The sequence below is a fragment of the Spea bombifrons genome, chromosome 5 (assembly GCF_027358695.1).
Source record: "Spea bombifrons isolate aSpeBom1 chromosome 5, aSpeBom1.2.pri, whole genome shotgun sequence".
NCBI lineage: Eukaryota > Metazoa > Chordata > Amphibia > Anura > Pelobatidae > Spea > Spea bombifrons.
Genome location: NC_071091.1, coordinates 20,617,647 through 20,644,510, shown reverse-complemented (window position 1 = coordinate 20,644,510; position 26,864 = coordinate 20,617,647). Strand labels below are relative to the sequence as shown.

The 26,864-nt window shown below is 36.2% G+C and overlaps 1 protein-coding gene across 4 annotated transcripts in view; it reads right to left on the bottom strand.

Moving 5' to 3' along the window:
* Positions 1 to 14,872: 14,872 nt before the first annotated feature.
* The window catches only part of HDAC9 (histone deacetylase 9), a 212,562-nt gene continuing 200,570 nt past the window's right edge, over positions 14,873 to 26,864 (bottom strand). For all 4 annotated transcript variants that reach the window (XM_053468113.1, XM_053468114.1, XM_053468111.1 and 1 more), the window contains one exon: positions 14,873 to 15,404. In XM_053468113.1, the coding sequence (XP_053324088.1) occupies positions 15,213 to 15,404 (192 nt within the window). In that variant the 3' untranslated portion in view covers positions 14,873 to 15,212. The remainder of the gene's footprint in view (positions 15,405 to 26,864) is intronic.

Sequence of the window (26,864 nt, the reverse complement as noted above, 5' to 3'; positions counted from 1 at the left end):
TGATTAATTTGTGTCAACAATTCATTCTGAATACAAATGCAAATTAATGCAAAATGGTATGCTCGTTGTACAAAATAATGTTTCCATACCATAAAGCTGAATCAGTAATCCATGGTCATGTATTTAATGCCTTAGTCGGTAATACTCTTTATTATAATCATTGGCATCAAGTTCATGATGGACGTTCAGATGTTCAGAAATATTTGAGTATCTCTGTACAAAATTCTAAGGGAAATATCTGTAATTCTTCATGGAGAAAAACAAAAGTAGATTTTTTTTTGCCATAGGGAGGTAGAATGTTTTGTCCTATATAAATAAGAAAATGCTCACGTGTGATGTCCAACTATGTCAAAAGTTTACAACGTGGCTAATTAATAATATTTAGCTTTTCTCCCCAAGGTGTTCCTGGGAGTAAAATATGATTAATTTTAGTAATTCTCAGTCTGTATAAGGTCAGAAGAGAAAGTGAAGCAGAAAAGTTTCCATTCCTGTACTAATGGGGTGGGTGAATAATTGAACCGCAATGAATGTGCCATCAGACACATATCTGCTGTCCACTGCTCTCTGGAGTGGATCCACAGTTGCGCTGCAATGCTATGCGTATTCACAGAACTGGGCTAACTGCAGAAATGTAGTCGTAGATGTATGGTAGTGTATAATAGGCATAGTCCAACCATATACATGTTTTCTCATAACTTCATCACTATTGTAATCAAGGGCACTGTTACAGTAGCTTTTAATGAGTAATTGTAAGAACCTCATTGTAATACCAATTTACTTTTATCGTAAATGCACTGAACATTGCAAAAGCATTGTGGCACATGGTGCCCTTCCTAGAGCACATCACCAAGTAAAGCACATCACCCACTAAAGGGATAGGACTAAGCCCATGGAAAGCTGCTTGACTTCCATGCTCAATAGTAATACTATGGCAAGTGATCGGATTCAAATGATAGTCAACGCTGCCTTTTGGGTCTTCTTCTTCTGCTTTGCCTAAACAGAATCACAGAGGATACAATGCATTCGTTTTTTGTTCCTATTCAGACATCATGTTGAGTATTTTCCCACGCCTAGCAGTGAGAAAACCTTTACTTCACAATGATTTACAGTATTTCTTTATTGTGCAACTCAAACTGGAACCGTTATATCCCTCACTTTAACTATTGCAAGATTATGACTCAAAAACCCGAAGTGTAATGCAACTCATTGCAGAAAAATGAAAGCCAACCTTCTCACACATTAATATCCGAGGTTAGGCATTACCATTAACGTGTGCTAGAACTGTTAACAAAACAGGCAGCTACTGGAGTGATAAATAAATGACTGTTTCATCACAGTTTAATTTGGAAATGTGGTGAGCAGTGCTAAAGTTTTATTAAGTGAGAAATAATGAGGATAAAAATTAAGGAAATGAAAAGGTGAATGACCTATATAACTAGAGGAAGTAGTTCAGCCAGCGTGGTGTGAGTATTGGTCCACGCAGCCTCTTGCTAAGCTAAAAAGAATTATCTTCAATTGAGATGTATTAAAATTCACTTAATTATACTTAAAGGCACAGGAACGACTTGTAGTAATCAAGCTTTAGAATAAAGGCACTGTTGGTACATATCGAGTATATTTATATGAGATTTGAGCAGTTGTATAGATGTTACCTAGTGTTTCATGGGGACAATGACATTTTTTTTTAACTTGATATTGTGTTCTTTTTCCATTCCCTCTGCCAGTTTTCATAACTGCCCTCCCTTTTCCAATTTCTTTTTTCCTCACAGAACTGACATTTCTCTCATCGCTTCCACTAATGCCATTTCTTATTTTCCCTTTTGTTCCTGTGCCACTTCAGTTCTTTTCTCATACCTCACCAGCCCCTGCCTCGTCTCGTAAAAGGACGCTGCAGCCTTCATAACAACTTTAATGCATATGCTGTGTCTCCTTTAAACTGTAATTCGCCTTCCTTTGCAAATGCATGGAGGGATTCAACTAACACCACACACACATACCTCTCCCCCACTACCGCCTTGACAAACTTGCAGTATACTCACCATCAGCCAACTCACGCAAAAGTTCCAGGGTACTAATGAGATCCCCTCACACACGATATCAATGGGAGGACTTTCTTGCCACCGATTGGCTGCTTGAATGATGCAAAAACTGGAGAGGCTGCAGCTTCTCTTTAAGGTAAGTGCTTTTATTATTTGTTTTTACAAACAGGTCAAAGAATGCATATTATATTACTTACAACGTATTTTAATATGCACCCTTCATTGGTGGGGCTGCATGGGACAGCCTCACTTTTCCTCACTCATGTTGTTATCCATTCAACAGAAGTGCATGATTCCAAATTTCTTACAATAGAAACTCTCTAAGAAATAGATAGTGATAGTTCACTTTTTACAGTTACATTTAATTTAATGCCTTCTAGGGTAGGACAAAGGTATTAACATGGGTGTCTTTAATAATAATAATAATAATAATAATAATAATAATAATAATATTGCTACTTAATCTGCTGGGTCAAAATATAATTATGGGGCCTTGGGCCGTAGTGGCCACCACAGCCTATTTGTGCTTGCCACCAACAGCCCACGCTAATGGTGTCAGGCTAATGCACAATGTTTTCTGCTAGCTGGATTAAATTAGAAGACAGACGTTAATGGGGCCAAACGGCCAAGCTGCTGTGGGCCACTAAAATAAGCCTGAGCCTGGGGCATCTACCTCGTTTTCCATGTGTTAAAGACATGAGCGTTAAGCTTCCTTTATACACTGAAAGTGAACTGGAATTTAAAAGAATGTTAGCAGAATAAACTGTGTCTTCCTACGGGGGTTCTCATAAACTTCCCTGTGCATTTAATAAAAGGTTTAGGTTCTTTGCGCAATGGCTATGAAACTTTTGTGAGGGCCCAGTATGTGTCAAGAGGGTTTCAGGAAACAATCCTAATTTATTTGGTGGACATTAGGAATGTTGATCTGATTGGGTAAGAAACTGAATATTTTTTATCTACACAACGTTATCATGACACATTTCATCTCTGTACACGAGTGTAAACATTTTTAACTTGGGAATCTCTGACACATTTTTCATACTGCTGATTGAATAGTTTTGGTAAACCGCTGTGGCTACAGTGTGAGGGTGTAAAATTTCTGTAAATTGGCAAACAAAGCTAATTTTCCAGTTTCTCAGAAAAGGATACTTCAAAATGTCTTTGCCTTAATGTGTTGCAATCCATGAAGGTGGAAATGTTTGCTTTAAGAAGCCAAGATAAACTGGAATGTAAATGAAATTTTTGACTTGAGGTTAGCCTTCACCTATAGGGGAAGACGACAAGTCAAGAAAGTAAATAATCTTCTTTCAGATAATGTTGTCTAGAATGTTATTCATAGTGGAAACTTTTAACTAGATAATGAATTAGGTAGTCATACTTTTGATGTTAGATGTCAACAAAATCAGGGTCGGATTAACTGTGGAGCGCATGGAGTAATTGCTGCAGCTACCCCTCAGAATGCTGGGAAGCTGCAGCAATTACTCCATGTGCTCCACAGTGAATTGCTCCAGGGCCCCGGCCTTCAGATGGCTTGTAGCACTCACATGTCCCATGAATCGCGTTCCGCGATGTGCAGCAATTATCCTGCCTCACTGACACTGCGTGCCCGGAAATGACATCACTTCTCAGTGAGGGAAGATGATTGCTGCATGTCACGGGACCCGATCGGTTCGCTGTTCTGTGAGTTAGCTGGAGGCCACAAGGAACATACAGGAAGTGGAGTATGTGGTAAGTACTGTGTGTGTTTATCTGTGCATATATGCGTATATGTAAATATATATATATATATACATATATGTATGTATGTGTTTATAAATTATATGCGTGTATATACACTATATGGACAAAAGTATTCAGACACACCTCTTAATTATTGAATCCAGGTATTTCATTCATGCTCTACTAGATGAATGGGCAAAAGTTCCCGCAGAAACAACAGAAATCTTGTGGAAATCCTTCTCAGAAGAGTGGAAGCTGCAAAGGGGGGACCAACTTCATATTAATGTCTATGTATTTAGAATGTGACGTCCCTGTTCGTGTAACAGTCAGGTGTCCCAATACTTTTGTACATATAGTGTGTGTATGTGTATTTATATGTATATGTGTAAAAGCCAGGTAAGATAAAAGAAAAAAGGCTCCTCTTGCTCACACACACAGTAACATACTTACACACACAGTAACATGTTTATACACCCACATTAATATACTGACGTATATACACACTAACACACACACACACACACACAGTAACATATTTACACAGGCTCACACAGTAATGTGCAAACATACTTACACACACACTAAGTGCTGGGAAATGACATCATATCACCATGCTCACACTCAGCTTGTAAGTGGAAATGATTGTATGGGGTTACCAAAAATCCACTGTTATATCACAAATGGGTCATGGGTACTGGCAACCCATGTTTATGAATGTATTATAGTCGGGTTAACAGCAACTATAGTCCAATACATTGAGTGGCAGACTGTATTACACATGACCCTTCTTGAAAACCATGCTTTTCTGAATGTGTTTTGAGCTGTGAGGTCATTTGAACTGGCCTGCCCTTGCTCTCAGCATATTTTGTGGGATTGTTAATGAACAAATCTTACCATGTTACGGTCACTTACTTTAAATCCCACTAGAAATTCCAATACTAACTGCCTACATTCCACTTTCATGCTCTTTGTGAACCTATTGTCAGTAGCAGCATGACTGTGAGCCACTGATTTACCCATCACTTCTGGAATGGTGAATGATGGAGGACCTCTCAGCTCAGGCGATTCATTCATGCATTTCTGCTTAGTGTTCCTATTTTAATTCTATGATTGACTGCATTTTCCATAGGCTGAGTCCAGTATTCATTTACAGAGTTTGTTATTATAGTTACTATGATTATTGGCATTTCTATTCCTACATTTCAAATAGCCAAAGAGGGACACTTGTTTTAAGGGGGTGTGCGTAGAGGTATGGCTAGGAGCAGGACTTTACAGAGACTTTTAATGTGACTTTGAGGTCGATTCACAAAGGTTCAAGTTGTGTTGAGTTGACAGTCAAGTCAATCAAATACACTAAAATGTAACAGTTTGTCTACGGATTGAGGCGAACTTCACTGCCAGAAGCCTTCACTTGGAATATAGATTTTGTGTCTAACAGTTTTGCAACGGTAGAATGCTCAGAGGGAAATGAGCAAGTGATAATTGCCTCAATGGTCCACAACATTCAGATTGTAATATTTCATTTTCTACCATAATTAAAAGATTTGTAAAACCTGCAAAATATGTTTTAAAAACACGATTTCATTGTATTAACTAAAAGTTGTACATATTTTATGCTCAGAATGCTTACACAAACTAGGGAAAATAGCGTGAGTTAATGGGACATATTGAAAACAAACTATCTTCGGTTGTAAAAGCGAAGTGAGCATCCCAGAAAGCCCTGTATTCCTCCAGTGAATGTATAAATATTCACTGGTTAGACCTTTGTTAACATAAAGAAAGAACAAAAATATAAATGAATGCCATGTCCGTTACTGCTCATTTAATAAAGGCCATTTATTTACAAAGCACAGCCAAAGAAAAGTTCGATACTCTACATTAACATAAATTAATTTCTTCTTGACTTTCATATTCAAAAAAAACGAAAGCCCAAAGGACACATTTGGCTCTACAACATTTTTGGCAAATCTTGCGTCTTCCTAATTTTTATTGCTGATGGAATACGGGATCTGATCAAGGTTCAAATTAACAAAAGTCTGTATATTAACGAGGCATTTTGTTTATTTGGCAAAAGTGAACTTGGTCTTTCAAGGATGGTCAGGATACATTTGAATGTTTAACTACATTTATAGTTTAAAAGCAAGATATAGCCAAATTGCAACCTCCAGCCAAAATAAACACTGCTGTCAGTAGACCTTTTGTTTGTGTGGGAAATGACTGTAGCAACCCTGCTCCAGGACATGGACATTTTGCCCACAATCAAAACCTATAGCAAAGTTTAGAAATGTCAGCAATGATTTGCTACTGGGATAAGTATGTAGGAAGAAACTAAATTGCATGGAATTAAAAGCTTTGCTAACATTGACATATAAATATTATAGCCCTGTATAATTCTTGCTATGACATTCTTGCTAGTTCGTGCCTCTTTGAAATGGCATAAGAGGGTCCTCTAGGGAGATGTCTCTTAGGGGAGGCATAGTTGAGGCCAAATTTGTGGATTTCTATTTTCTACGACAATGTTGTTGATGTCCCATTCACATGCACACACACATACACACACTCTCATGTATTCTGAGTTTCAAAAATTTACCCCAAAGATAAACGTTTTTGCTAGTGACCTGAAATTTTCAAAACACAGGAGCCAAAGGCTAATATCCCCACAATGTCAGCCTTCCCATGGGCCCATTTAAACCCTTCCCCATTCTAAGGATAGGAGAATCATCCTGTTGTTTAAATGTTTAAATCCTTTGTCCATAAAAATTGCTACTAGAACCACACTTTCCATAGACAGTGCCTACCGTTCAGACAAAATATTGTACAAGGTATCCATATAATACCTACGTACTTACTTGGGAATTAGGAATGACTAGTTTGGATTTTTTCTTAAAAACATTAGTATCCATACACCTAGCTAGTAACACAACGCATAACGCTCTGATTTTCTACAATAATTCTACAATATTAGAATCTGGACCCGCACTGCTTTTTCGATTTAGGTTTTGCATTTAATTTGCATTGGTTATATATATATATATATATATATATATATATATAAACATATAAACGTATTGTTTTAGGTAGGGTTTGTAATGATCATTTTGAAAGAAGAAAAGAAGAAAGAAAAAAAAACTTTATTGCGAGTACAATTTCAGATTTGCAATATATTTTGTACTTTTCTGATCCTCTGTCAGGAGAAGTATGAGTTGCTTGTGAGGCAACCCAGTGTTTTCAGGAGGAAAATCCTAAAATGGCCAATTATACAATTCCGCACACACACAGGGTGTCAGCTTCTTCCAAACTATATAACTAAATTATAGTGTCTAAATTGTTCAAAATGAACAGTCATTATGAAATGCTAAGTAATTCTAATGTAACGTTATCCGAAAAGGATTGAACCAAAACCAGAACAAACTCCACTATGGATTTGCATTTGTTACTCTGGTGGATAAGTCCATTGTGTTAGAAAAGAAAAGTATTGGGCCAATGTAAAATTCTTGTTCTTCCATTTGACATTGAAATTAATAAAATATAAATGATTGATGTTGGAAAATTGAAGTGAAAACAATGACGTGGAGCAGGATTGTAGAAAGGACCAACTTGTTTCTTTATGCTCCTGGAATAATGTTTCATCATGTATGATTATATAACGAAAATAAACATATATTATTCATTTGCTTACAAACAAGAAAAAGTGTTTACACATACAATTATATCAATACTTTTAAATATTCATTAATAATAATAATTTCAGATATTTCAACATGAGAGAACTATTATTTTTATTTAAATTTAGGCACCTGCTAAATTTCTTTACTTTTTCTTTGTTTCCCCTCTCTGGGAAACCCATAATATTTTCTTCTGTGTATTCTTATGACATGTCATAAATTCCCAGAAATTAAAAAGTTAAAATTTGTTTAATGATTATCTAAAAAAAGATGAGGTGAAAAATCGACTTAATCAAATTAAGATTTATAAACACAACGACATGATGGCATTTACTCAAGAGTTCTTCAGGTGCTCAGCAAAGTGGACCACTTTTTTTAAAAAAAATATTTTTAAGGAATCCTATATACTTTATTGCTACAGAACTGTCGAAAAGCAAATATAATCCATTTGTTTAAAAAGGATCAGAATCTCAACCCAGAAACTACCGAACAGTAGTGAGAAAAATATTTTACGGGATTATAAATGATGTCATGCTTGATATATTGTAACACGATCAATAGATTAATTTAGCATGACTTTATGAAGAAAAGATCATGTTAGACACATCTCTTAGACATCTGTGAACATGGTATTAGGAACTTAGATCAGGGCACTGTTGTGGATTTTGCAAAATCCTTAGATTGGTGGCTTGTGGAAGGTACATATTTAAAGTGCTGGAGCAAGGCCTTGAAGAGAACATTTGTATTTGGTTGAAAGGTAACAAAGAGTTGTTATATATGGCGCATCCTATAATTCTATGACAGATATAAGAGGGCTGTATCCTAAAAACACAAATTTTGTAGGGTTGAATGGGGCTAGACTATGGGACTCACCATTGGAGAAGGATTTGGGGATAGTAGTAGACTCTGACCACAGTTAAAGCATGCAATGTCAAGTAGCAGCTGCAAAAGCAAACAACATAATATCAAATTAATGCAAAAAACGTCATGTTGACGCTATATAAAACACTTTATCTACAGAGTTTTGGTCACCAACCCATAGCAAAGATATTTTGGAACTAGAGACAACAAGGGGCTACTCAATTCATTAAGGGAAAGGAAGGATTAAATTACAATGAGCACTTGGCCAAGCTGTGTTTATTTACTCTGGAAAAAGGCATCTTGGAGTTAATTTCATAACTGAGTTCAAATACATAAGAGGTCAGTACAAGGCCTTTTTAGGTGAATTGTTGATCCCATAGATTGAGCAAAATACAAGGAGCCATCATTTAAGGAGAACAACCATTCAATCTACAACACATTAAAGGGATTATTTACAGTAAGGGCAGTAAAACTCCAGAATGATAAGGGTACATAAGATAGCTTGAAAAGACAGAACATTTCATTCCATGTTCATCTAGCAAATATATTCATTGTTAAAAAGTAATGCTACAGAACATGTATTGTGTCTGTGTCAGAGATCTTACCAACAAGTGAACAAGAGAATAGAGGCCCATATATTTGTGTCAAGTTATATATTCCACACATTTTCCACGTTATTGTTCATGCTTGTCATTAGCGCTCATATATTCACCCAATAGACTGACAAACACAAAATATCTTTATTATGTATTTTTTTTATTTATACGTAGCTTCCGTGTTATGAAGTTCTTTACAATAGAAATATATAATCATAATACAATATAAAATCATTAAAAAAGTAGGAATGTGTAACATACATGAAATCAATGAAATGCTTGCTAAGTAGACCTTACAATCTGGCAGGGCGTGAGTAAAGCAGGATCAAAATTATACCACATGTCCTATAGTTCTGTGTGTTTGTGCCTAATATGATGTATATGTGCATATACTGATCATTAAAATACCTAGTATTTTTTTAAAAAATCTGAAATACGGGGAGTTAACTCAGATTCATGGTAGAGAATGATAAAACATGCTAGATTATGAAGGAGATAGGGCATTTACATTATTTTCTATATTCTGTATTATGAGCTTCTGTAAAGATATATAAAAAAAGTTCTATACCGTTTTCTGATGTGTGGGTTTAGACAAATGGAAGATTCCTCAGCAGAGACATACTGAATTGAAATAAGTCATGTGTGTATTTTTTAAATATAAGAGTTTGGGAAGTGTGTTTAGGAAATCATTGAAAAGATACATATTACTCAAGTCATCGTGTCATCACCATATCTGTAAACCTTCACAAGGTAGGCTACCGGAGCTCTTCCTCATTTTGGGAGCGGCTTCATGGAGGCGTTAAGGCAGACATGCATAGAGACTAACCCCAGAGAGCCTTTGGTGGAAAGAAACAGGCTGGGCAGCGGTAGAAAGTAGGCAGGGAATGAGTATGAACACACGTTGCTCTCATGCCTGGAGAAAGAAGAGCGTTCCAACAATGTTTAAATATTGTCCCTGCTGTAAGAAGATACCTTTGCGTGTCTCAGCAAGAGGATCACCAGAGTTGTCTGCTGGCACCTAATAGGGCTGCATGGGGAGCCACTACGAGTCCACTGGACAAGCTTGCCCAGGGTCCATTTATCATTAAAGATGGTCCTGCTTGTATCGCGAACATATATTTCAAACTATATTACAGGGCCACATTAAACGAGTTTCTCCTGCAAGAAGGGCTGAGCTGACGATATACAACGACTAATTAAACCAGGGAGAACACCTTAATTCACCCGCAAACTCATGATTTAGTGAATAACCCAAAAAAGAGCTGACGAGGGAAAGCATTTCTTTCTCAACGAGAATATAAACGAGAATATAAAATGAGAGCAATAACAAAAACAGGTATTTTTCCACCTGCAAAAACCTGCACAGGCATTGTTTAGTACAAAAGTGTTAATTAATATGGAAATACTTGAAAAATGTAAGAATGTTAAACATACAAGCAGTATTCTCTTCTACTGATTAGTTTATTGGATGCTTCACCCATTTAATAACATGTCTTGGGTTTTGTCACAAGGTATGCAATGCATTCCAAATAACAATTTCCCGCTGAATACGTATTAAATCAATTTAAAGTTTATTACCCCAGTTTATCATCCCAACACTAAATGTGAACAGTTTAAAGTTCAAAAATATTCCAGGTATAGCCTTATTGCATTGCTTGCTGAAATCTGAAGAGAAAACACATACAGTGCTTTCATGACATTTATGTTAAATATCTATGCATTAAAAGCTTTGTGAAGCCATAGAGTAGTATATATAATGGAAATTATTATTACAGTGGTCTGTAAATTGACAGATGATACACACCTTCAGTGCGCCAATTTAATGTAAAACATTCTTTAACGTGTCATTCATGTTTTTCATTTTTTAACAATTATGTTGCTTAACATTAATTAATTTAAAAAAAAAAAAAAATATATATATATATATATATATATATATATATATATATATATACACACTTTACACAAAATAGTTTAGAAGATAATAATAATAGATATCATTTTCAAATCCATGTAACAGAGGAAAAATTAGTTTAACTAAGCCAAGGCAGCTTCTATACATGCATGCAGGCAGTGGCGACTCTAGAAACAATATATAGGGGGGGCACACAAGCTACCACAGTCAAACTGGGGGGGCATTAATAATTTCCACCATTAAATGATACCACTGAAAAAACACACACACACATATATATATATATATATATATATATATATATATATATATATATATATATATATATATATATATATATAGCCAAAAGTAATGTGCTATGGAATGATACTTTTGTTATTGGACAATACAATACTTGATCATTCAACATTGGAAGCCTGAAGCCACAATTTAGTACGACTAATCCTTGAAATCCTTTAAACAACACAATACCTTAACTTTTGCACTAAATGATTTCAGGGCCTAATATTAGATCCTGCTGCTGATATATATATAAATATATACATAAATATTAGACCCTGCTGCCCATATATATTAATATTAGCCCCAGTTGCCGATATATATTAATATTAGTCCCTGCTGACGATATATATATATATATATATATATATATAAATATTAGACCCTGCTGCCGATAGCAGGTATAGATCAACACATTAACACACAAACCCAGCTTTGCATGTATAGATCAATTTAAATTCACTTGTGAACTCAGCAGTGAAGGTATATATCAAATAAACAGAATCAGACATATAAATCCTGTATTTGCAGGTATACAATAATAATATATGAAACGTAGCATCGCAGGTATAGATCAAATAAATACATGGAAACAGCATTGCAGGTATTAATCAACTGAACAAGACATACAAACCCTGTATTTGCAGGTATACATAAATAATGTATGGAAACATAGCATAGCAGATATGGATCTACAGAATAACACAGAAACCCAGCTTTGCAGGTACAGATCAATTGGAATTCACATAAAAACACAGCATTAAAGGTATATTTAAAACCCCCTAAATTACAGGCATAGATCACAGGTTGCACACCCCAAAGCAAGCCCTGGCGTCCATGCTGTCCACATAGAACCTGGCCAGCACCCAGATAACACACATACGATTTGCCATCTTTGTCCCATATACACCCGGCCTGTGCCATCTCGGTCCCCAAGGCTCAAATATCCTGCTAGTGCCATCTTTGCCCTTCCACAATTATACATCTATGATACACACAAACACATTAACTCATGCTCTCCCTCATTCAGACAATTCATCCACACATTAACTCATGCTCTCCCTCATTCAGACAATTCATCCATTTTAAGAAACTACGCCCCTTGGAGCTTCAAATGAGGGGCTACACGTATTTCTAGGACAAAAGTTGAGTGCACAAATAAAGATGGAATATGTCTCTTTGGCTAGAAAATATGTTTTTTCTATCCATAGCGACATGTTCATTTGTGTCTAGCGCACTCCATGTTTGTACTAGAAACACATACAGCCCCTCATTTGATGCGCCAAAGTGTGTAGTTCTTGCAAATGTGTACTTTTTGTGCCATAATTTAACTTCCTACATGAGCAGTAATGCCACGTCAAGGGTTCAACCCTAATTACTGATCATTCACACGCCTTTCATATCTCCATTCACTCGCAGAAGCACACACCATACTTTCCATACATTCACTCACATAAGCACACACACCATTCTTTCCCCTTACAATCCCAAAGAAATGATGGTAAAGGGAGAAACAAAATCACTTTTACAGCAAAAATAAGTTTTGCAGTAAAAATGCAAGGCGCTCCAGGGATGATATGGTTACTCACGTACCGCACAGGCTAAATGGCTGATTTTAATAATATTTGCAGTTCATCAGGATTTCAAAAATTGCCTCCCTCTACCGTTGGCTAAATTTAACCCCATGATCAAAGGGATCATGGGATTAAAAATTAGTATCGGCCATTTTTAAAAAGGGAATGTGACTTTTTATAGCTATATGATCGCTGTGGTAACATTGCCTATCACAGTGATCATTGGAAAGGTGAGATAATTACCTTTCCAACGGTATATGTTGGAGGTCTGTAGCTGCTCAGATGCCTGAGATACAGGCATCTAAGCAGCATGCCCCCATACCTCTTTAACTGACAATTGTCAGTTATTAATAAAGTTGCGCGGTGACGTCATAGCGTCATTACGCGCGACGTCACCGGCCGGATCGGGTGGCCCCGGTGATGCCCTTCAGTGTGAGGGGCAGATCGCCGGGGCAGGTGGTGATGGAGGTCCACAGACCTCCATCAAGGTAAGGTAGTGCTAGTGACGGCATGGTGCCGTCGTTAGCACCCGACTGTGACTGCTAGCGACGGCACCATGCCGTTGTTAGCAGTCAAGGGGACTGTCCTGGGTGGCTCCAATTTCGGCGGGGGGGCAACAGGGGGGGCAAGGAATATCCTAGGGGGGGCAATTGCCCCCCCTTGCCCCCCTGTAGCGACGCCACTGCATGCAGGGTATGTATGTATGTATATATATATATATATATATATTTATATATATATATAGATATATATATATATATAAATTGCAGCCTTCAGACAATATGGTAGTAAGTAACTCACCAGGTACTCGGAAGGGTTAATGGCATGTTTCTCGCTGATGATATCAGTATATAATTGAATAATGATGGTTTGAAAGTAAGTTTCACATTAAATTGGAGACGACATCATGCACAGAGAGCAAACTTTTATTTGATCCTCTGGACATTCTCTGTAGTTGGAACTTTGCTCAATAAGACGAGCGTTTTATGTTATTAAATACATGCACTGTGCATACACTGTAACACTTCCTATAACGATCAACTTAATCTACTAACAGACATTTTTACAGAAGGTGATCTGGTTATTCAGAAAATAGTTACTTTGTATCTGCATTTTGTTTGCTGATTTCTTTAATCAAGAAGGCACTGAAAGTTTCCATTTGGGCAAAAAAATAATTTTGTGCAATTATTTTTTATGAAATTACATTGTATTCCTCAACTCTATAGGATAACACACTATGAAACATAAATGCATTATATATATATGTTTATACCTAGTGTAGGGTTTGCAACATATCTCAAACTCTGGGCCTAAATTAACCATATAAACACCATGTAACTGCTTAGCAGTTTGGTACACAAAGGGTTATAGGCATAGATGATCACAAAGATTTATAACATTTTTACTGTTAAAGGGACTCAAAAATGTATCTAAAAAATCTGATCCCTTCTGTTTCTAAAAAAAAAATGATCGCATCAGGTTAGGAACACTATTTAAGATATTTCGAACAAACGCTGTACTTTAATTTTCTTCTTTGTGGTTCTAACAGAAGTGCTTAGGGGAAACACAGAATTGTCTTCAGAACATTTATGATACAAAATTTTTGAATACTTTGAGTCATCTCTAGCAAGAATTCAAATCGCATAAAATTAGCATGTATGCATAAAATTATATTTAAAAACAAACATAGATGATTTGGGGTTTTTTGTAATAATTTCTCAACAAAGACAAAAAGTTTGAAATTCTACTATTTTATTTCCATTTCCCATTCCGCCTTTACATGCTAACCAATAAAAATAAGGCTCAGTCCCGGACGAAAACTCCTTGCACTTTATGAGGCACTGAAAGATGACATGAACATTGAGCTAAACAAATAGCAAGAAAATCGACGAGAGGTTTAGAAAGTGTATTTACTTAGTACAGGGCATACATATAATGTAAGTAAGTACGTTTTTTTCTGTTTTGGGTATTTAGCTAAGACTCATTTCTGCATAAATGTCCCTTTAACAAACAGAGATCACAAAAATAAGCAGAAAAATTACATTTTTTATCTTCCATGGAAATAAACAATTACACCTTTATACAAGAGGCAAACTGGAGTAGATAGATTAAAAAAATCATGAAAACCCCTTCATTGTTTAGTTCTTGTTTTATATTGTACTGACATGGAGAATTGGATTCATTCAAATGTTTGTTCTGATTACTCAACACCTTTTTCAGCTATTTTGTGTATTTTTTTTTTATATACACAGTAAGAAATGTAGAATGAAACAAGATAAAGAACTGTGGGAAGGAGAAGCCATCAAGAAACAACTATAAATACCCACAAGTGCACCTGTTAACATTTTGGCAGAGCCCTTCAATGATAGCGGTAATTTATGAGTTTGCGAATGTACAAATTATGATTTATCATCCACAGCGGCTGTCACGATGCCGACATAGTCTCAAAACATTCAGTCAAAGTGAGGGTAAAATGAATGTTCAGCTACTGGAGGTATTCTAGGCATTTAAATCAGTTGATCCTACATGAACAGTGAATTTATCCTGCCTATTAAAAGAGGTCTTTAGGGAGTCCTACCAGTCTTATAGACATGCTCGACGGGCTGGTCTGAAGCGGGGTGAGGTAACGTAGAAGCAGCAGGGGAAGACTGAGCTCTGGAAACATGCCGATGTTTGTCTAATCCCGTCATGCCAACTGTATCCATCTGAGCCTGGTAGAGCTGAAATTTGCTGATACGCTGATGCTCCGGGACCTGCTGTTGGCAAGAAAACAGCACAGTAGAAAGAAACATGAGACACGACCAACTAAGACATGGCGAGAAACACATCAACAAATTAAGTTCACTGGGTCAGGCCTGTTATAAACGGTGTCAAAAAAAATCCAGAGATCAAGTCAATAATTTCATTCAACAGATGGTTTTTTTTTACTATAAGCAAGGAAGATCGTTGCTGTTGCTGAATAGTAGGGGACACCGGAAAACCTCTCAATTCTCACACTCTTAAAAATATTTTTTGTTTGATTTCTTCTAGCTAAACTATTATTGTATAGCAAAATACTTTTTGTTTTTAACTTCTTAAAGACCAGTGCCCCATTCCGGCATAAACAATACAGAAAATCTATAACATAGTAACGGGTGTGAAGGCCCTTTTTATGTCACAGATGATATCAGTAGGGCTCCTTAAAGCACATGTATGACATTTTTCAAATTAAAAAAAACTTGACTGCTGGCCAGAGGCATCATTAGGGGGAGGGGCCAATGGGACTAGAGCCCTAAATCTCACCTTCATAGCCCAGAAGGGAGACTCTGGGTCTAAACGATACTTTAGCCCCAGAGTCTCCATTCTGGGCTATGGGCCAGTTGAGGCAGGAACAGATTTTGTTGGCTCCTCATATGCTGTGCATGCAGTCTCATGTTTAGCCGCGGGGTCACGTGACCTTGCGTTATGTGACCCTGTGGTTAATGTGAGGCTGCTCGGGCAGCATGCGAGCAGCCAAACAAATCTGCGGCTTAGCAAAGGGGGTGAGTAAAGGAAGGAGGGAGCTGGGTAGGGGGAAAGGAGGGAGAGGGGTAGGAAGGCAGAAGGAAAAGGGTACGGGAAGAAGGATAAACGTATGTGTTTAGGAACATGCATGCATGTATATGTATGTATTTGTGTGTGAGCATGTACTGTATGTGTATGTGTGTATGTGAGAATGGATGTGTATGTGTGTGAGGAGGGAACATTTATGTGTTTCTGAGCATGCATGCATGTATGTTTGTGTGTGGGCATGTATGTGTAAATGTGTTTGTGAGCATGGATGTGTGTGTGAGCACGTACGTGTAAGTGTATGAGCATGGATGTGTAAGTGTGCGTGAGCATAGATGTGTGTGAGCACGGATGTGAATGTGTCAGCATAGATATGGATGTGAGTGAGCACAGATGTGTATGTGTAAGTGTCAGCAAGTATAAGTATGTGTGTGTGCAAGCACAAATGTGTATGTGTGAATCCCAGTTTGCAGGCCTGCTGACAATTATTAATGTTTCATTCCTAAACTTAGCATACCAAAATTGCGGTATGCTACGTGGTAATCTATTTACTGTGATATACTGTGTTGCCAAGGTATATCATTAGTCTTAAAGGAATTAAAGGAAATTGTAGCACAAACCTACACATATTATGCTACAAATCAAAACTCAGATAGAACAATAGTAAATCGTTATGTGTTCTCTACAATTGACGTGTTACATTGATAACTTTTAACTTCAAGCTTTGGTTTTTATGACGTAAAAAGCAGTGTCCACAACAAATATGATAATTCAGTGTTTATAAAATTAAAGAACAATTTGCTTTCAAATTATTTATTACATTTTCACATTTCTTAAAGTCTCATATTTCACTGTAATTCTCCTTCCTATCTTAAACATTAATGGAATCTTCATTTATCATCGTGATTTGCCCTGCTGTAGTGCATCTGCTCGATGTTACATAAGGCAACTCTTTTGACCTCAGAGATTTATCTTCAAAAAGAACTTGATGTTTTGCCATGTACACACAGCATGCTGGGCGTGGTTGTGGAGAGGGTGAGGTCAAAAGATGACATCATAGAAGAGTCCAAAAAAGATGAACTTTAAAGGCATACTTCTAATACTGATATCAACATTTTAAATTGGACAAGTTAATGCTTTTCTGGAGAAATAGCACTACGTTTGATTGCTGCTTTTTAACCCCTTCGGGATAAAGGCATTTATACATTTGTGGACAACAGAATTTCCAATGTTGTCCATTTTCAACCTTTTCCCTCATTCTTAATTAGTGCACCCACACAAATTATGTATTGTATTGCAGGGCTTTCATTTTAAACTATATTCAAACTATTAAAAAAACACAGCAGGATACGCCTGCCCTGAGTTTGTATTCACCTCATATGCAAATCAAAACTGATATATTTTCAAATTTGCTATTTTGAGTCTTTAACTTCAATGGCGTCCACTTATTTAAAACCGGCTGTATAAAACTATATGTTTCTGAAATGTAGACTAAACGAGGTATTGCATCAATTTCTCCACCAACCTCACCAAGTTAGTTGTAAATACACTCGCCCGTGTATCTCTAGCTACAGAAAACCCCACCACCAATTTGTGTTTAGAAACATTTCTTGACTACAGCAATGCCACACATGCATAGGGTTGGCATGTTTTGGGGGCCAAAATTAGAATATGCAGTATTTTTTGTAACATTTTCATTTTTTTAGGCAAGGGGAATTGGGCGGTATGTCTTATTTTATTTTTTTACTTTTTGAAAACTCTTTTATATACATTTTTTTGCATTGCTCTCTAGAAGAGAGCGCTATATCTTAACAATAGATCCTATATGGGGGCCCCAGGGATCTATTTTCCCTCTGCAACCAAAGGACACAGTGCACTGGACACGTATGTTTTTGAGGGTGATAACCGTTTCTTCCTCTTCTCATATTGCTGCAATCTGCCATGTCAGCTCTCACAAAGCTTGCAGCGATCTCCCTGTCTCTTTGTATACTTTGAGAGAACTATAAATGTTTGAAACAAAATATTATTGACTATTAATTATATTAATATTCAAATTGACTAAAGCAAATAATGTTTGCTGTTAACTTTGTCAACTGTTGATATTTATCAACAATTTCTATATTTATCATTGTAGAAGGGTTTCTGATCCTGAAATGTATTGAGCTACATGAGAATAAATACCGTAATAGTAATATATATATATATATATATATATATATATATATATATATATATATATATATTATTCTTTATAAGAAGAGGTACCTACGTCAAGCCATGGATTTTTTTTCCCATTGAGTAATCTTGTTAGCAGTACCAGATCACCCACAATTATTGGTTATCAAACTGTGCCTTGATAATCAAAGACAGCATGTCAGCATCTCCTCACAGGAGAGCAGGTGGATTTCCATGGATTTATCAATCGCCTTTCACATAAGGAGATCATAAAAATTCAGCTGGGAGAGTCCTCAGGACCAAGATTAAGGGTACGGAAATCAGAACTACAAACACATGTTAATGATTTCTGTGTATGGGATAAATAAACATGTAAACATTACAAGAATAAAGTAAGGAACATGAAGTGGTTTGATTTACCAGCAGGAAGAACTGGTATACCTAATATATATAATACTAATACTGTATATGAGACTACGGTCATTCTTTTCAGTTCTGGAAGGCACTACCTGAGAGGTCAGTGGCCGCATGAACTGTGGGTGATTTTTTTGTCGAGAAAGGGCATCTATGGGTATTAATTAAACTGAAAGCCCCTGGAATTGTGAAATATTATTTTTCTCTTAACGTTAATGTTTAACATAAACTTAAGGGGTCTTTATCTGGGTCAGTGCGATATGGGATATTTTAGAAATATTGAACTTAGTGGACATATAAATTTTTTGCAACTTTACTATGTAAGTAGAAAAAGAAAAAGTAACTGAATGATGTTGCTTTTCCTGATTTAACCAGGTTTGGTAATATACAGGTTTCCTGGCTGTCACTTCGCATGTGAAGTTGCACAGATGAATTTCCTGTAACTGGGACTCTTTCAGTTGCAATCTGCCGTCTCTGAGGATAATAGTAAACACTGCTCAGGTACAGAACACAAAGTTTTTCTTTAAGGGAATTAGACAAGTCATGGTATCCAAGCAGAAAACAAATCAATTACTAAGCTAACTATCTATCTATATATTATTCCTTTGAGTTTTCCGTTGTAATCCCTTTTCTAACATTTCTAAAATTATATTTTGTTATTTTTTTTAGGATAAGCCCCAAAATAATCATTTGATTTTTAATTGTTTGCCTTGTGGAACATCGCTAGTGAAATAGATGACAACCTTTCCGCCCATAAAATATATAAAGTGTGTAACACTAGTAAATATATTCTGAACATGACGTTTGTTCAAAAGAGTGTTATATGCGGTTTATTAAGTCACAAATATCATTAGTTACAGAGTAGAGTATTAATATAACTATGAAAGGCAAGAGTATTGCTTAGAAATTGTTGTATTTATGTAATTATAAAAAAAGTTAAAAAGACGATTGATCAAAAAACATGTTTTTATGGGTTAAACTTCTCATGCGTTATTCTAGATTTTCTCATAGCTGCAGGGACAGAATCACTATTTTATATGTACACTTAGGCTGATCTATTTCATGGGATTGATGACATATTTGTATAACTCTGGGACTTCTCTAGTTTACCTTTACTTCTAAAAGTGACCGTTCATGCTTGCCTTCTCAGCAAACAACACCAGAAAAAGAATAATCATCAACAAACACAAAAAAATGAGAGGAGAAAAGATGGACATTATTATTATTATTATTGTCTTTTACTTATATAGAGCCAACAATTTATGCAGCGCTTAATACAATACGTGTGTGGCTTTTGTTTACCATAAATGCATATTGAGCGAGAAGGTGATAGAAGATAACTATATGGCCCTCAGAGGAGATATTACTAAGGAGATCTTTTCCTGATAAAATTTAGGAAATATCTACAAAATGCCCCGACACTGTATTATAAAGCAACAATAATAAATAATGAAGGCACAATGGCAGAATGCATATCCACTCAAGTCTAAGCCACACATATTACCAAACATACGACGTCTAGTTAGAATAACCCACTCTGTACGCTGTGTAGTAGCAAAGATGAAGTCAACTGTTTTAGGTGTTTTTATATATATATATGTTTTCTATTTGTGCTGTACAGAGATATTAACTAAGTTACAGTTTATAAACAGAGCAAAAGTGAGATTATAAAAACAGTGAAATGAAAAGTTACCTATTTCCCACATATTCAGAAATTTGATTAACATCTGATTTTTGGCAACAGACCTACGAAATCAAGATTGGAGACAGAATGTTGTAGCACTATTAGAGAAAGGTGATTCTGGTTAATACTGTGGTTATGGAAAACATCTAAGCATAGACAGCTTAGGTATTATTTTAGTAATAAACATTTTATTCTTTGCATACGTAATATTTCTAGATAACGAGTTCTATTTAAAATAATGTTTTGTATTTCAATGGGTTTGCTCGGAAAAAAAAATATGAAGTAAAATATTGACTTCAATTTAATTCTCCAGGGGGTTTCGTTTGAGCAAAGAGGACCAGATAATAACCAAGACGCACAGGAAACATACACTCATACTTTGCATTCCTCAAGTAGCAGAGTCGTCTTTATAATATTGGGTGAGATTATTTGTTGTTTTAACTTTTTATTGGATCTTCTGTTAAGTGAAAATATACTCTCAGTTACCTCGTTAAATTGATTCAAACCCTGTAAACCTCAGAGATAAGAGTCCTACAACAGACAAGGCTTTAAGAGATACTTCCAATGTTGGGCTTCAATCTTTTATGTTTAGAACAGAATATCATGCAAAGTTCTTTAATGTGAAGATAAGCGGTCATAGTATAAAACTACAGGATTAGCAGTTTAGATGAAACAGATTAACCTTTAAGACTCCTTTTACATGAACCTTTAAATTCAATGAGAGAGATCTGGATGATATTTTACATCAAAAGGTACCAGGTCACCTTAAACTATCCTCCTGTACAGCCCTGTCCCTCCTCGTTGTGTTATACTGTACATGAAGGTATGAAAGCAGTATACTTAGAAATTGTATGTGCTTCTTCAGTTGCCTTATACTAAACAATATCCATGTTAGTAATACCTATTAAAAAAATTATATATATATATATATATATATATATATATATATAATGCAAAACATCATAAAAACGTCATAAAACCTATACAGTCTTCAACTGCTTCTCCTTTAAACCGGTCCAAAGATAGATGTGGGCATTTGATGTATGGCCATGCTTTTATTGTCTATATAAGAGCATAACATTTGAAACTCTTACCAGTTTTTATATTCCTTTAGATGTGGATATTTTTCACCAATTTCACCATAGATACCAACTGATTTGTTTTGTTCCAACTATCTGCACTACTGGCATTTTGGAACAAAAATAATAAGATGGAAAAAAAACACATGATAAACACTACTGTGTAAAATAGTCATCAGTAACACATTTTTTCTTTGTCTCATATTTCAATTTTGCAATGAGACAATTTTGCCATGTAAACAACTAACGCACAATAAAGAAATTGTATTGATAATTGCAAAAACTAGCATGCATTACCAATAAAAATAGTATTTGTAGAGTTCATACTATAAGCTGTTGAAATGTTATGTAAAAACATTATGTTGTTAACTTATGTCAAGCAAATCAAGCTAAAAAAAACCCCCAAAATACATGATTTAGAAACTAAGCTAATTTAAGGAATCTCTCCTAAATTCACATAAATTATAGTGCCCTGCAAATTCTGACAACAATGACCCTACTTAAGAAAATGTGACTTCCAGTGGAAGGGGCATTGACCAAGTCTCAGTGAAAAAAAGGAAAAAAACCCTACTGCTTGGTCTAATTCTTTGCAGATGGCAAGAACCGGAAGTTTTGCAAGGGAAAAAAATGAAAGCCATTCACTCTTTCAGTGACACAGGCCTTTGATACCAATACGTAGTCATTTGGACAGAGAGCTCCAGGTCAGGAAGGCACATAAAGATTGGTGATTAGAGAAATACTATATCACTAAAGTGTGGCAAGCTAGTAAAAGAAATCCAGCTTTTATCATTGTATTGCTGAAGCTCCCCAGGGCTGTTTATATTAGATATTGAGTTAAGCATAACTTATTTAGGCCAAGCATTCCACAAAACATTTTGATGTCAGCTACTGCAGGAAAGTAAACACAAAAGAGAGAGGAAACGGTTCTGATTTTTCAAAAGATAAAAATGGTGTAATTTAATTTAATTATCCCATGCATTTTTGTGGAATTAAGAATAGAGGTATTTTGCAAATGCTTCTTTTAGTTTGGAAAACAGACTATTATCTGGTGTACAGAAGGGTTTTGTTGAGCACGGACTCGAAGCTTTTGATAGACATCTTGCATAAAGTTCATGGAGATCTGAATTATTCAATAGGGTAAAAGGACTGAAGACTTGTTCAAAGGTTTTATTAGTTTACAGTATGCCTTTTTGAAGGACAGTTTTATATTTTAGAATTCATTGTTCAGGATTATTAAAAAATATTAAATCATTTATTTGTTCTATAATATACAATAATTTTTAGGGATTCAATCTATACACTAAAATGGAAACAGAATAGAAAACGGTTTCAGCCTATTTACTAAAATCATTTAGAGAAGATTCCTGACTGTAGTCCACCATACTAGAACTATAACAAATCCATACAAGGATTTTTATTCATTAATAAAAAAAATTACTAATATTGAACTTTTATCTTAGTGTTTCTCCTGACGATGATACATTTGTTCATATGTTCCCTTTCCTTTTGTTATTTCCTTTAATTTATCCACAGATTTGTTTTGTGATATTTAGGGGCATTAAGTGCCACCACCCCAGCATGACATCATTTACACCTTGCTTTGTGTTTCTCGGTAGCTGACACTGAATAATGGCACCCAATTGGTCGGCTTTCGGAGATTTTTGGAAATCATGAGTCTGGGGTGGGTGTAGCTAGAAATGGAACAAAGCATTTTTTTAGATCATGAGATGGCAAGATACCAGATGAAGTGATCTTATCTTATCAGAAGGTATTATTTCTCAGGCTCTGTCTAGTGAACAGCAGACCTGTGAAATGAAACTTATTAGGATTGTGAAAATGCGGAATTTCCCTTAAGTTTATCGTATAGGTATACAAATCATATGCCATATGCAAAGTATCAGTTTATTTTCCCTCCCTGATATCAAATGATAAAGGTCGAATTTCATTCAGCTTCTCCTGCAACAAGGGCCGAGCTGGGCCTGTACAATTAGTAAGGAGAGTCTTTGAAGACAGTTACTATACACGGACAGCTCAGCCCACAGTTCTCTGGGTTTTGTCTAAATTGCCAAAGCTGACCACTGGACCTCCGGCACAGTGTTTAATCTGTGGGCATTCTGGCGGGTGATTGTGGGATGGTAATCGGTGTCACAAGTTTCCTACAGCCTCCCCACCTCTTTCAAGCTTACCGGCAGGTATCCCTGTAGGTATCACCTGTATGTGTTTAGCCCTATCCCCGCACCTGTATGTGTTGAGCCCTATCTCCTTGGCCACATGTCCATAAGGAGCAGGAGATGAACAGCTCCAGGGGGCCAGACCTGGGAAATTCTCAGGTTTGGCCCTTTCAAGATGCATGGGGATATGTAAGAGTTGATATGATCAGCCCTTCTGCAAACTCTTGGGTCAGTGAATACATATTTTTATTAGGCTTTAATGTATATCTGGATTCTTAAATAAACTATAATTTACATTTTGAACGTGCCTCCAATTGAAAACCACTCAGAGTTAGCCTTTTTCAATCTAAGCCTTTGAAAAAGCAAAGGTTAATACAATTCTTCTGCAGAGCCAAGCATGTGTTTTATCACAGTGATGTGCGGGGCTTTGATGAAACAGAAATTCACCCTTTAAAACCTGCCAGGGACTACTCGGAATAGAGACTGACACAGGAGTATCATCATTAAACACAGCTATACATGATAAAGATTTGCCACTAATCCAGAGTCATTTATCTTTATTATTAAAAAGATAACGGGGCTTTGAAGGCCAATCCCTGTTTATGCACACAGCAAGAGCCTCTCTAATGTAGTTTCCTCTATTACTTTTTCCCTTAATTAATTTATGTATGTCAAGATCAAGGGAGTCTATCATAGAAGATGAACTCCAGGACACACTTTAACATAAATCACCCTTTTCAACCTATATCCAGCATCCAGAATATATCTTACCAGTGAGATTTACTTTTACCTCTCCTGTTTAGGGAGGTGACTTTCCTGCTTTCGTTCTTTAAGAGGCTCTGTCATTTGCCTCTTAACACATCTTATCAAGCAAAAGCATCGAGTTTGATAGAAACCAGCTCTTGACCAGTTCTTGACCCCTATAAGCTTTAAGAGCACCTTTGTCTTTGGTATTTTATCTCATTAAAGTTTAAAAGAAAAATGAATCTTAAAAAAACTACAACTTATTGGTATTGTTGGAGAGCAGAAGATTATAATTTAATTATAGGGACAACAGATTCTACAGGGAGTTTTAAATGTGTATTGAAAGCACGGTGACTACTAGAGCTCACTACATACAAACAATAGCCCAAAAAACCTAGTAAAATATAAGGGTGTACAGTGTGGGAACCAAATCCCTAATAATCTTACACAAACTACCTAAAGAGACTGTTAAAATCTCCATTTACTCAGAAATATATTAAAATAAAGTAAATATAGAAAGTGGTGGGAAATTGAATTGTCCCTGTTATGGTCTATAGTCAGACCAAGGGGGAAAGAACACCACCCTCAGCCTAAAAAATTAACAAATCCATATATCACACATATGTATCACAGCTTTCTGTCACTCCAAATCACAAGGAAGCGTCCCAATTAGACTGCTCAGTGTGAACAGAGCGTCATTCGCAATTACCATTACAAGATATCCCTGAGAAAACCCTAACCAAAAGAAATAAAACATCAATAGTTCAAATATATAGATGTAGCTCAGCTTCGTCAGGGATTTAATGAGAGAGTTTTACTAGTGCTGACTATCTAGACAAATACTTAGTATATTTAAGCGAGCGCTCATAAACCTTGTATAAATTGAAATCTGTGTTTTTATTAATATCAATATTTTACCTTACTTATTTGGTAAAAATGCACTTTGGATGGTGTTATAATATTGGACACATTTCTTAATGGACGAGTTCACCAAAAGCAAAGTTCACCAAAAAGCATTCGTATTTGGGCGAAAACATGAAAACAAACACGAAGGGTGCATTTTCGATGTTCAGCCTGAATACCGAAGAAACAAACATGGCGGCGGCAAAACATACAGGAAGACGAAGACACACAACACAAACAATCTACATGTTCGTCTTCCTTAATATCTCCAACTAATCTCCCTGGTCCCTTCCCCATCTAGCCTACCTTATCTACGCAGCATCGGAGGGGTTAACAGGAATGGAAATCTGTAGGTTTGCGCAAGGAGTTAAAGGTCCATGCGAGCGACTCTGGCATCAACCAATTCAACGAACGCGAAGAATGTACACGAATATTCGTGGAATACGAAGATTTTTCCCCCCACTAAGATGAACACCAAGACGAACACGAAGAGTTGGCCAGCACCCAAGTCTAGTAATAACATAACTGCAGACTACAAACAAGGTGGACCATATGTTTTCTATTGGCCAAAGGATACCATATATCCCTATCCCATATAGCCTTTATAGTAGGGGCAGCACTCATAATATTGCAGTCATAGCAGAGAATTTCCTAGGGTGGGTACAGGAGCTCTTCTGGGGGAGCAGTATTGGGAAAGGACAAAGTAAGTCACCTACAGAGACAGGGCTAGTCCCATTTAGGCTTACATTGGTGGAGAGGGATTTAAATGGGCTTTAAGTAGGTAGTAAGTATACATGGCCAAATGCTGCTTCCCTTCTATGTGAAAAAAGACTCAGAGACCCGGGGAAGCAGGACTTCCCAGCAGCAAACCCAGGGAGTTCCTAGGTATGATGGCAGTGACCCAGTGATAAAAATGTATTCGGTGCATTCTAGTAAACTGTAGTTATTTTCTTTACATTCAGAGTACAAATACATGATTTCAGCATTAAACAAAGTCAGCCCCATACAAGCAAAAACAAAACTTTCTTTTTATTTGGATTTATGAAAGAGAAAAAGATAATTGACCATTATCTTGGTAGATATTGTCTTCATATATATATTGGGAAATCAGAAGCTTTTCAGCTTTTGACGGGAGAGTGGTAGAAGCTATAGTCCAACAATACTAAAAGTGACACAATTAGCCATATTCTGGTTCCGCAGTATGGTGGTTGTGCCCATTATTTATCCCAAGTTTTTCTTGCTGTGTTTATATAATTTCATTGACTGCATTTCCCAAGACATCATGCATTAAAAATGCCATAATTTTATCTCATTTCTGCAAATTGAGTATTTAGTTGTTTTTCCTTGCAAAATGCAATAGTGAACACTGTAATTTATTACAGTACCGGCTATTCTAGATGTTATGTTTGGATCATTTGCAAGGAGTTGGTTAGCAACATTCCAGAATGTCTTTGCTTTCATTGGCTACTAGTTTATTACCCTCAATTTCATTTTCTAAATCTGTGTTTAAAAACAGTT